This window comes from Cucurbita moschata, unplaced genomic scaffold, assembly GCF_002738365.1.
Source record: "Cucurbita moschata cultivar Rifu unplaced genomic scaffold, Cmos_1.0 Cmo_Scf00006, whole genome shotgun sequence".
Classification (NCBI taxonomy): domain Eukaryota; kingdom Viridiplantae; phylum Streptophyta; class Magnoliopsida; order Cucurbitales; family Cucurbitaceae; genus Cucurbita; species Cucurbita moschata.
Window position 1 is genome coordinate 3955090 of NW_019268522.1, and position 12718 is coordinate 3967807.

A 12718-nucleotide genomic window follows, 5' to 3' on the forward strand; every position below is an offset into this window, starting at 1 on the left:
ACAACATGGTATCAGAGCAAGAGAAAGCTCACTTGGAGCTATGGTTTCATAGAAAAAGGAAAGCCCTAATAAATGGGAATCAAATCTCGGGTTACGCCTATTAAGAGAGAGAATAGGTCCCGTTGATGAGAGGCTATTCCGCCCGGACCAAAAGGATCAAACCCTGTTATTGTGAGTTATTCTTTCAACAGCGAAAGGAGGAGCTAACGACAGTTAGCGAACAAATAAGGAGGCCGTCAAAAACACCAGAAAACGTACATAAACATTATTATGTATTAATTAAAAAGGTAAATTTTCAAAAAAATATACTAAATTTAATGACATATTAATTAAATATTTTAAAAAATAAATTAATAAATAGGTTTACAAATTTATTAAAAACAAAAATTTAAATAAATACCAATTGAGTTAGATTTATTATTTAATAAAGGTTGTTTTGATTGAAAAAATTCACAACCCCGAATAATTAGTTCAGTCTAAAAAATTTCTTAACGTGACCTAATCCAATTCAATAACATTATTATGTGAGATACTCCGGACAAAAGTGGATTAAACATATCCTAGGATAACATTTACAACCTCCTTTTATATATCCATAAAATATATATAAAATAAAAAATTTATAAATAGAAATTTCAATATATACAATAACAGAATTCAAACAAGAACATCACCTAGAAACATCGACCTTGGTCGGTGTCAAAAGACTTATGTATTTATGCTCATTAATTTCATTCATCGATTAATTTAACGACACCTTATTCATGTATCAGCTAATGATAAAATTTGCTCAAGACCTAACACGAAAAAAGGGATAAAAAGAAAATGACCCCAATTTCCAAAGCTCCTGTTCTCAACTATGTATCTATGCTTGTTATTTTCATTCATTTAACCACACAATTGATTCATCAAGGATAGAACTAACACGAAAAAAGGGATAGAAGAAAATGATCCCAATTTCCAAGGCTCTTGTTCTCACCTGTGTATCTATGCTCGTTATTTTCATTCATCGACCAATTTAACCACACAATTTATTCATGTATCAGTCAATGATAAGACTCGCACGAGAACTAACACGATAAAAAGGGATCATAAGAAAATGACCCCAATTTCCAAAGCTCCTGTTCTCACATGTGTATCTATGCTCATTATTTTCATTCATCGACCAATTTAACCACACACCTTATTCATGTATCAGTCAAAGATAAGACTCGCACGAGAACTAACACGAAAAAAAAGGATCAGAAGAACATGGCCCCAATTCATACAAAGGGAACGAATGATTGCCACCATCACTTTCATTTTCATTGCAATACTCTTTGGAATTTATATACATGATGTATGTATATAAAAATAAATAAATAACAAAATGTACATTTAAGATGGGAGGAGCAAATAGAAGTGGCATTTTGGGGAAGAAGTATGGTGGTGTTGTTAGCTTGGTTGGTTGGCGAGGGATTATGAAGGTTGATGGGGAAGAAGATTGAGAGTTGTGCGTTCCAAAGCTTGTTTAATGTGCAAGAGATGTGTCCTAAGACTGTACTCTTCTACCTGTTTCAATACACACACAACACAGATCATAATCAAATATATACACATCCAGTTTCAGCAATAATGATGGAGGAGTTTTTGGAGGGATCAATAGATGGGTTGTTTGGGAATATTGTTTTCAAACACGGTCCTTCGATTCTGTTTTCAAAGCATAATTTCTTTACATATCTGAGTTAGCTTGCGTGCATCTTGACTGACAACCCTCAAATCTAACTATATTTGGTTATCAGGTAACTCGTGCAACTTCACAATCACGTACAAGACAACCATCAAATATACTACATTTGGTTATCAGGTAACTCTACGATATTAAATCCTATATAGGTATTAACTATCTCTTACGAGACAACCATCAAATCTTCTACGTTTGGTTATCATGTATTTCGTACGATATTAAATCCTAAAAAGGTATTGACTTGACAATCTTCTACATTTGGTTATCAAGTAACTCCTACGCTATTAAATCCTAAATAGGTATTGACTATCTCCTACAAGACAACCATCAAATCTTCTACATTTAGTTATCAAGTAACTCGTATGATATTAACTCCTAGATAGGTATTGACTATCTCCTACGAGACAACCATCAAATCTTCTACTCTGGTTATCAGGTAACTCGTACGATATTAAAACTTAAATAGGTCGTCACCATGATATGGGCTCATTCTCTCTAAATGTTTTATTATTTAAATAATCTTTATAGACTACCAGGTCAACCTATGGTAATTGTCTCAAAATAGCTTTTAGCTTCAATGTTCTTAGAGATAGGACATCTAGAAAGAAAATTACGAGAAAGCAACTTTAAAGAGAACTGTAACATAAACATGTTCTCATGCCATACCATAAATTTTAAGAGAGTAAAAAACTGTTTTCATGATATTTCCAAATAACTTCTAAAAAGTGACCGTGCAAACGATTCGTTCCGACAACTTCGGACCAGATTCACCCTTTGAAAGGTCACTTTTTAGAAGTCAGTAAAAAGTAGCTCAGTTTTGTTCTTAAATTCAATTTCAGTAACCAGTCTAATTGTGGCTTTTGAAAAACATGCTTAGAAAACATTTTCAGTGGACATACATTCAAGAAAACTTCATAAAAATTGTGCCTAAATAATTTGAAACAGCGTTCTGAAAGAAAACATTTCCATTTCCTTGTCGTTCATCAACTAAAAAATAAACATAAAAATTAAGAAAATTAACTAGGCATCATCAGACGTGTCTATTTTCATATATCATATATCTAAAACCATTAAGGAAAAAAACTTGGCAAAATAAAATTAGAAGTGTTTCTGGTGAGGTTTGTGAAATAAATTAGTTTTCCTAATACTAAGAGCAATGAAATATTGTTCTCACCTGCATCACTGTTGTTGAAGCCAACAGTGATTCGCATTCATCTAACATTGCTCTCTCTCGTGAAGCTACAATTGAAAGTTCCGAAACCAACCCATTCATTCTCTCCACCTACAACACAGAAGAACTATGTCTCAGACAACAACATGTATCTCAAACCGACAGCAGAGTTTAATATGCACAAAGATATGCCCAAACCTAAGGACAATAAAGGAATATACCAACTGTATATCTGTAAGGGTAGCAACGGTAACTCAGCAAAGTAAACCATTAAATGACTGAAACGAATAAAATGAAGTTTCCTTGACATCACACATACCCTGTTATCTAGGGCCTAGGATATCGAGCGTGCGTGTAACAAATGCTGAAACAACATAACATATAAACAGATGCCCCAAACTAACGATCAAAACCAATCAAAATCAATCAAAAGCAAACTGACCAACTACATTTCATTTTTAAATATTATTTACACGCTGAAACAACATAACATATAAACAGATGCCACAAACTAACGATCAAAACCGATCAAAATCAATCAAAAGCAAACTGACCAACTACATTTCATTTTTAAATATTATGAAATTGAACAGATTCGTATTTATTGTTCAAACCAACTTAACTTGATCGGTTGGGTTGTCGGTATTTTCAACTTAACATGAGGCTTATCTGTTTAGACTCATTAACATGACAGTTAAATATTTATATGTTTTCTTACAAATTCGTATCTGTAAGGATTATTCATTTTCTTTAAGACTCATTCAAAACATAATAATCCCATTAAAATTGCATCATTACTGAACAAGTAAAAGGAACAGGAAAAGAATTTAAAAAGTTATCACTACAACTTCAACACAGTCGATTAAAACCTCACCTGTGAAAGCAAGGAGCCTATGGAGGTTGCCATTACTTGCATCACGTCAAGAGCTGAGCAGATTGCACCTTTCAATTCATCAACATCTGCCTGCAGATGTACAAATCTAAGAGGCCGAAACTCGTTCAATAATTGAATATTCCCAATTTGACGAACTTTTATAAAACATACCGTTGCCCCTGAAGTTACTGGAACTCGAAGAGTGCTTGCTTCTAGATCTAACAATGCACCTGACAACGAATTGATATGATCTGTCTCAAGGGAATCCCATTCATCAAGGTAGGCCATCTGGATTTTCACTATTTTAATAAGTAATAGTATATGTTGACATAAAGAAGAGGTAAACAAAAAATTAAAAAGGAGAATTACATGTCCTCCTACAAACATAGATCCCAAAGAAAAAAAAAAAAAATCTCTCCTTGAAACCAATGATTAGAGAACGAAAAATGTTCTAAAAGCCCATAAAACATTGACCTAAGTAAAATCATAGAAATAAATGATATCTTGAACGTCTTAGTTTCTCTTAGTTTATACCAAAATATATTACTGTTTTTATCTTTCTTAATTCCCAAAAATAGCAACAGTTCCTCCGTCAACCAAATTCTTGACCAAATAATAGGTTTTCTTCTATAGACAACTTTCTTAACAAATAATGAGCACTTTACTTGGTTGACTGAACTCCCGCTACCTAATTCCCCAATTCATATTCATATAGCAAAGGAACTGTTCCAAAATTTTACTCTTAGTTACATGGACTTGGCTCAGCAAAGGTTCAATTCCGCTTGTAATTAGCTCTCAACAATTTAAAGCATTACTTTCATCGTCTTGGATAAAATTAAAGACATCTCTTAAACATTCTCGTTATTCAGTGTTGTAGATAGACAATGTTCTAAAATTATTGGGTGAACCTCAAGCTTCACGTGAACGTCTCAGATCAGAAAGGAAATCAAATTTACCTAAATTTATCTTCAAATCCAGCAACTACCTTAACAATTTGGAGATATATCATCATTGAAAGAATGACAAGATACAATCATTCGGCTATAGTGCATAACATAGAAAGCAATAGTTAAATCAGTATGACAGCAAAAATAAGCTAATTCATTAAGAAATTAGGGATTTCCAATTTCAGTAATATATAAGGGGATGGGTCGATTGCAATGATTAAACGCCAGCATAATAGCTTTATTCTTGTATAAAGAAACGGTTTATGAAATTCTGCAGCTGTGTCTACAAGTAGTGCCAACCGACGGAAGAACAAACAGAACTTACGCTAAACAGTACAGAAATTCTCTACACAAATGAAAGGGAAGCGTCACTTTTTCTATCATAGCATACAAGTTAAAGAAAGAACTTACTTGATTGTTCATGATTTTATTCAGCTTAAGCTCTAGCTTCAGCATATGGATACTGATCCTATTTCTGGCTACTGAATCCCAAATACGTATCATAGCTTTCCAGACATTACATAGCATTCTCTGTGTCACCAAAAGAAAGAAAAAAAAATGTTAACTTGTCATTTTCAGGGAAGGATGTCGCCATTGACAACTAAGATCGTGATACAAAGCACCAACTCGATGGGAGATTCACAAGAAGTTCAAAATTTTTAATTTTATTTGCAAGAGATAAACAAATCTATACAAGACATCTAAATATCAAAGACTAACTTGATAACACCTGTTTTTTTTTTTTTTTTCCATAAAGATTTTCTACAACTAACTGCTGAAAAAAAATTGCCAAATACAACGAAAAATTACTCCCAAGGAGTTGAATCAATGAAAGTAGTGACTAGTATATTAGCAACTGACACAAGCTAAAAGATATAGTTCTCCTTGTATGAACATTGAAATAATATTGCATTGATTTTAAAGTCACACAAATGTCAAGAGGATTAGGCCTCCTAAAAATGGTTGAAGGGAACCAATCTAATATAGAGGATAAAATGTAACATATATGAGCTAAAATAATGAGAAGGTTTAGCTAAGGGCTACAGAAATATTACAAGAATTGAAACCTCTAACAGAAAAAGTAATCTGTCATGACAGATATAAGATGGAAAACCATGTAACTAGTTTATATAGAAATGATCAAAAGAAAATGTCCCTGGGCCCTACTGAAAATCTATGTATTTAAATACTTTTAGAATCATATGACCGTCACATTATGACGATAATAACTGTAACTCGCACAAAACAACTTCAATCAGATAGATAAGAAAGAAAAAAAAGGTTAATTAATTCTAGAAATTAATGATGCACACCTCTGCATTTACTTTCTGCATGTCAAGTATTGCCTTTGCTCGTGCATTGGAAAATCTCCATTGCGTATATCTATTATATAATAGCCGCAGCTGGTGAGCATCTTCAATATAATGAGCACCCTTTTTACCCTTAAAATCTGCAATGAAACTGAGCACCGAAGTTTTGCTGGTGGATTCACTGGAATTAGTCGGCCTGATTCGAGATGGACTGACACCCCTAGCAGGAGGAGTTGATGGCCTTGGCCGGGCTGGACTCAAACCTCTAGACACAGAGGATGATGGCACAGAGGCTCTAATGGGTGAGGGTAGACGAGATCCAGGTGATAGCAAAGACTGAGATCTAATACCAGGCGTTGATTTTAACCTATCTAACTTTGGAGTTCCTGATGCCTGCAATGAACAATCGTCAGCTGAATTTATTCCATTTTCCATTCTAAGACCATCATCAACAAGTGGAAGAATCCTCGCAGAATCATTATTAGATTTCTGAAAATGTTTGGTCATAGATTCAGATGAAGTTCTCCTCAATGAAGATATCCCAATTCCTGGAAGTGGTCCACTAGAACTCCGAATTATTTTATCGGTAAGATCCACATTTCGACTTGATGCATTTAATGATATCTTTCCACCAATTCTACTCGGCCATCTCTGCTGATCTATAAGCCTGGTATGCACGCCATCAATTGGCTTAGAATTCTCCAACTGGTCAGGCATATTCTTTCCTTTAAGAGGACTCCTCTTTCTCTCTGGCGTAGGTTTCCTTGAAACAGTAGGCGTTTCAACCTGCTTGTGAGCAACATTTGAAGACGGCCTCAATGTTCGATCAGATGGAGATGTAGGAACTGGTTTTTCCTTCTTACTGACAGGAATGGAAATTATGTCAGACTGGAAAGAGACAGTCAAACTCCGCATGGTCGACGGCCATAAACTTTCAACCAATCGACTGCCCCCTGTCTTTGAAGACGATCTTAAATCATCAGATAAGTCATGGCCCCGAGTTGATGGACTCTTAGGGGAAGGAGGCGTGGAAGGCCGCTTCCTCTCAGCCAATTGGGCTCTTTTCTGCACCAACTGGGAGGAAGCAGACACAGTTCTTGAAGCATTCGGCGACGGACAGCGCCGAGCCGTGGAACTCGACGAGGGAGTAGGTGAGTTATATCTAGAACTAACTTCCCTTGTCCGAGAGCGACGAGTGGCAGGTACATTGTTTCTCTCAGCCAGAACCAGCGGATGTCTCGTGGTCTCCTCTGTTGAATGCTTCCTTGTTGAATCTGAATAAACTATATCCATCCACACAATCAAAATCAGACCACATCGATGAAAATCTTCATACCAGAACAAATCAGGCTGTCATGGATTTCCTCACTCATCCAGCAATCAACTGAATAATACCAACAGCAAAAAGGGGGGAAAGTTCTCAGCATCATCTCTGTCACTGCTGCACAACCAAAAGTGAAAAAGGTACAGATTGCCATTGATTAAGAAAGCAACGAGTAAACCCCACAAACAAAAACGAAAGAGAAAAAATAAGAAACGCATACATCTTTATAGACCCCAGATCTAGCTGAACAAAAATATGGTAACAACAGCAAGATAACGCAAATGGGTGCTGCTTCCTCTTCAAGAAAACCCAGAACCGAACGAAATCAGACAGTAACAAGGAGGTTAAGAACGCGTTACAGATCATTTGCTATAATACAATGGGTGGGGGAAACAGCGAAAACTGCCTCAACGTGTATAGGCAGGTACCATGGGAGGTTGATTTTGGTGGTAAACCACATTTAGCAGTTATGGGGTAGGGGTCCCCTCAGGACTTGAGGAGACCAGGGCAAGTGGGCTCAAGTCTCTTGAGTGGAGGGAGTGGAGGATAAGACTCAAAAGTGTAAAAAAAAAACTTCCAAAATAGTTTTCAGCACATAAGCTTTCTCACGGGAAGGCCAAGGTCAGATGGGGTGGAAATAGGTTTTTCTTAACAAGCCACCGCCGACTCAATCTTCTTCTCTCTACACTCCTTTTCACGACGCTAAACTTGATTAATGATTATTATAAAGGCAGAAGAAACTTGATGTTCTTGGGGAAATAGAGGCCCACGTGCAGAAGAAACTTGGCATCCCCATGAGTTCTACAAAAAAAAAATAATAAAATCAAAGGAAGATAAGAACAACACAGAAAAATTAGTAACATCGGGTTTTCAGAAAAAGTTCTTATGAGAATGATCTTCGCAAATCAGAAATCGATTTAGAAATGTTAAAAGTAGATCGAGAGAAGGTGAAACTTGAAAAAATTTACGGGGAAAAATCTCAAAATCAATTCTCAGAGAAAAATCAGAGGTGGGGATAGTCTGTAATTTGAATGTAACAGGTTGTCTTTGATAATGTAGACAAACTCTGGTTCTCCTACTGTTCATGGCGATCTCTATGCGGGAAAAAGTTAAAGAAATCTCAGAGAGATCCGAAAATGGGAGACAGAGTTCGTCCGACTCGAAGAACATTCAAAGTCTCTGTACTAAAAAACAATGTAATCGACGGTGAGTTCCATTAACCAACCGTCTTAAATTAAAACTTCCATTGTCTTTTTCCTCATTCAGTGATCCACAAAGAGAGGACGAAGCAGATGCGTAACTTTCCTCTTTCAATTGCAAAATGAATCAAAAAAAGAAAACGAAAACCCTCAATTACGACAAAATTGTAATCGCTTATAACCAAAAGCATCTCCAGAATTTCATCAACCAAACATCAAATTATCCATCTATTCACTCAAGAATCTCCAAGGAAAAAACGAAAACAACCAGAAATCAAACTCGAGAGAGCGAGGGATAGATTTCTCACTTGTGAATTGAAACTTCAACTGAAACATCAGATTATCCATCTATTCACTCAAGAATCTCCAAGCAGAACAAAAAAAAAAAAAAAACAGAAATCAAACTCGAGAAAGCTAGGGATAGATTTCTCACTTGCGAACAAAAACTTCAACTCCTCTTCCACTGCACAACAAATCGAGCAAGAAAATGCTACCGAAAATCCAAATCACTTCGATCTTTTTAGGAATTCAATCACAGCCACAACGGTTAAGATGAAACGTCGGAGAGGAAGAGATCGACAGCAAATACGTCGCCGGCAGGCAGATCGTCAGAGAGTTTCAAATCCGGTAGTAAATCAACGAAATTAATTCTTCAAAAAAAAACTTGATGAAATTTATTAGCAAGAGAAACAGATTACGAAAATTAATAATTGTAATGAGGAAAAAAAAACGGTTTCGTTTAGGAATTTTAACCGGTGTGGACCCGCCGGTGGCCGTTGTTTTCGCGCCACCAACTTTCTCGGTGGAAGCTTGGAATTATTATCATTTTTGAAAGTTAATCTAATTACCCTAATTTTTTTTTTTTTTTTAAAATCTAATAAATTACTAATTAAATTTTGATAAAATCAGCTACCAATATTGTCCTCTTTAGGCTTTCCCTTTCGCGCTTCCCCTCAAGGCTTTAAAACGTGTCTGCTAGGGGAAGGTTTCCACGTTCTTGTAAATGGTGATTTGTTCTCCTCCCCAACCAATGTGGGACATCACAATGACCACCCCCAAAAAGTCCAAAACGGAGAATATCTGGTAGCGGTGGATCTAGGCTATTACAAATGGTATCAGAGCCAGATACCGGATGATGTGTCATCCCTCTCGCTGTTCCCTGAAGGGGGTAGACACAAGGCGGTGTGCCAGTAAGGACGCTGGGCCCTAAAGGGGTGGATTTGGGGGCGGTTCCACGTCGATTGGAGGAAGGAAAGAGTGCGAGCGAGGATGCTGGGCCCTGAAGGGGTGGATTGTGATGTTCACACATTGGTTGGGGAGGAGAACAAATCACCATTTATAAGAGTGTGGAAACCTTCCAGAAGCATTTTAAAGTCCTCAGGAAAAGCACATAGAGGACAATATCTGCTAGCAGGGGATCTGGGCCGTCTTACTCGAAGAACGGCTCACACTCTAGCTTAGAATTAGATCTTGAGAAAAAAAAGATGGGTCGGGTAAATTGTTTGTTTATTTCATTAATAAAAGATTAGTTATTTTTAAATATAGTTTAAAGGTTTAATAAAAAAATATTATTATTTATTATTTAACTTTTAATATTATTAATTTATTTTTTATTTTTATTTTTGTGTAAATTTAGAAATACTTTTCTATTCTTTAAATAATACGTTTAAAAATGGTTTTTTTTTTTTTTATAAATAAATTAGTTGTAAAAATTTTAAAAAGATAAATGTTAAAAAAATAGTATATCACAATAATATTGGTATTCAAGGAAAGCTAATTTAAACATGAATAGAAACGGAAATCAAATCCGAGCCTAAATATGGAAATTATGAACGGGATACCTCATCCTACGTGCTCGAGTTAATATGAGATGTTATTCAACACGGCAAGAAACTATCTAGAAGTAAATATTGTTTCGTGATGCGATACCAAAGTAAAGGATGAGTATATGAATGAACCGGGATCATATTTGAATGATAGTGATTTTGAGAATAGAATGACTATGAATGGCTTAAATGAAAGTTACTACCTATACCAATAAAATGCATCTTCCTTTTTAGTGGCTTAATCATAGAAACTTTATGATTAAGTATGTTTTACTTAGATCAATTCTGTGTTCGGTGACCTTCTAGAAATTTTCTGGGATACATGTGAGTGAGCACAAAAGCAGCATATGGCAGAGGATGTTGGAGAGTGTCGGAGCTATTAGGTGTCAAATCAGGATTTCAAATTCTAATCCAAATTCTGGGCATGGGTCGACCCGTGATCTCTTGTCTTTACCTAAAAAATGTTAGGAAAAGAACTACTATTTAAAAAACTCTATCGGGTGTCAAATCAAGATTTTGAACCCTGATCCAAATTCTAGGCACGGGCCGACCCGTGAACTCTATCGGGTGTCAAATCAAGATTTTGAACCCTGATCCAAATTCTAGGCACGGGCCGACCCGTGATCTCTTGTCTTTACCTAAAAAAGATTTTGAACCCTGATCCAAATTCTAGGCACGGGCCGACCCGTGATCTCTTGTCTTTACCTAAAAAATGTTAGGAAAAGAACTACTATTTAAAAAACTCTATCGGGTGTCAAATCAAGATTTTGAACCCTGATCCAAATTCTAGGCACGGGCCGACCCGTGATCTCTATCGGGTGTCAAATCAAGATTTTGAACCCTGATCCAAATTCTAGGCACGGGCCGACCCGTGATCTCTTGTCTTTACCTAAAAAAGATTTTGAACCCTGATCCAAATTCTAGGCACGGGCCGACCCGTGATCTCTTGTCTTTACCTAAAAAAATGTTAAGAAAAGAACTACTATTTAAAAATAAAAAAAATAAAAATAAAAATAAAACTCTTTCAGTCAAATCAGGATTTCAAATTCTGATCCAAATTTTGGACATGGGTCGACCCGTGATCTCTTGTCTTTACAAAAAGAACCACTATTTAACAAACTCTATCAGGTGTCAAATCAGGATTTTGAATCCAGATCCAAATTCTGGGCACGAGCCGAGCCGTGATCTCTTGTCTTTACCTGTTACGAAAAGAACTACTATTTAAAAAACTCTATCAAGTGTCAAATCAGGATTTCAAATCCTGATCCAAATTCTAGGCACAGGCCGACCCGTGATCTCTTGTCTTTACCTGTTAGGAAAAGAACTACTATTTAAAAAACTCGATCCGGTGTCAAATCAAAATTTCGAATCCTTATCCAAATACTGAGACGTCTTTACCTAAAAAAAAGTGTTAGGACTAATATTTAAAACTCTTTGACATTAATTTTTTTTAGACAAAAACAAAAATAAAAACTTTACTTGAAATAATGTCAACATCAAATATGGTAAAACAATGGTGAAGGAATAGAGAAATGGTAAAGGATCAAATATGGTAAAACAATGGTGAAGGAATAGAGAAATGGTAAAGGATTGTCATAACTAGCTATTATTTTGTTTCCTAAGGAACGGTAAAAAATAGTAAAAATTAATTTTCACACCAAAAAAAACATTTATCTACATATATTTTTGGAAAAATATCATTTTTTTTACCTTTGGTGAGATAATTTTTATTTTAATAATTTTTACCTTCTAGTAAACTCCTACGTTTTAATAGAAATCATTCAAAATAGTATCGGGTAGCCATAACATGTTTTATTTAATTGGAATAAAAGAAAATCTCACAATCAACCACCCGAGCTTGCAATTAAAAAACTAAATAGATGTCCAGAAAGATGTGGATCCTTCTCCTTTGCTCGACTATGCTGCTATTTCCAGGCGTTCCTCCGACGACACTTTAACAACCAATATTCGATGTTCCACGGTGTTTCATAACGTCATTTTACCATCAAAATTACCGAATTGTGATGGTAATCGTTTCTGCTCGCCAATTGAACAATAACATCTACTAAATTTAATGAATTTAGAAAAAGAAAATCGACATAAAACTAACAAAAAAAATGGAAATTGTCTAAGCTAATTCGTGGTTAAAATTGTAGTGAAACGGTTGGGTTCGCGAAAAATCCCGTGAGTAGCTAGAAATTCTTAGCTATTTTTTTGAGATATTTCTACCTCATGTTAAAATTTATTGATGAACACGTTTAAGATACGTATTAATTTTTATTAGATTAGACCATAGACTTGATTAAATACTCGCATGTTAAGTTGTTTAACCTGAAGTTTG

The 12718-nt window shown here is 35.5% G+C and overlaps 1 protein-coding gene across 4 annotated transcripts; it reads right to left on the bottom strand.

Moving 5' to 3' along the window:
* Positions 1–1223: 1223 nt before the first annotated feature.
* LOC111444199 (AUGMIN subunit 8-like) lies at positions 1224–9382 on the bottom strand. 4 transcript variants are annotated; one of them, XM_023082205.1, is made up of 9 exons: positions 9305–9382; positions 8985–9201; positions 7573–8153; positions 6032–7469; positions 5130–5249; positions 3943–4059; positions 3772–3861; positions 2901–3008; positions 1224–1551 (listed from the first exon to the last, which is right to left on the bottom strand). In XM_023082205.1, exons 4-9 carry the CDS (start codon positions 7319–7321, stop codon positions 1459–1461), a joined length of 1818 nt encoding a protein of 605 aa, XP_022937973.1. In that variant the 5' UTR covers positions 7322–7469; positions 7573–8153; positions 8985–9201; positions 9305–9382; the 3' UTR covers positions 1224–1458. The 4 variants fall into 4 exon arrangements, with proteins under 4 accessions (XP_022937973.1, XP_022937974.1, XP_022937972.1 ...); XM_023082206.1 differs by having other exon boundaries at positions 6032–7466; positions 8985–9363; XM_023082204.1 differs by having other exon boundaries at positions 8985–9363.
* Positions 9383–12718: the final 3336 nt, after the last annotated feature.

Coding starts and splice junctions, on each gene's coding strand:
- LOC111444199 (XM_023082205.1), bottom strand. CDS start 7,321: ATGGATATAGTTTATTCAGATTCAACAAGGAAGCATTCAACAGAGGAG. Junction 5,250..6,031: donor TGCAGAAAGTAAATGCAGAG/GTGTGCATCATT, acceptor TTGGTGACACAG/AGAATGCTATGTAATGTCTG. Junction 3,009..3,771: donor TAGGCTCCTTGCTTTCACAG/GTGAGGTTTTAA, acceptor TCTGTGTTGTAG/GTGGAGAGAATGAATGGGTT.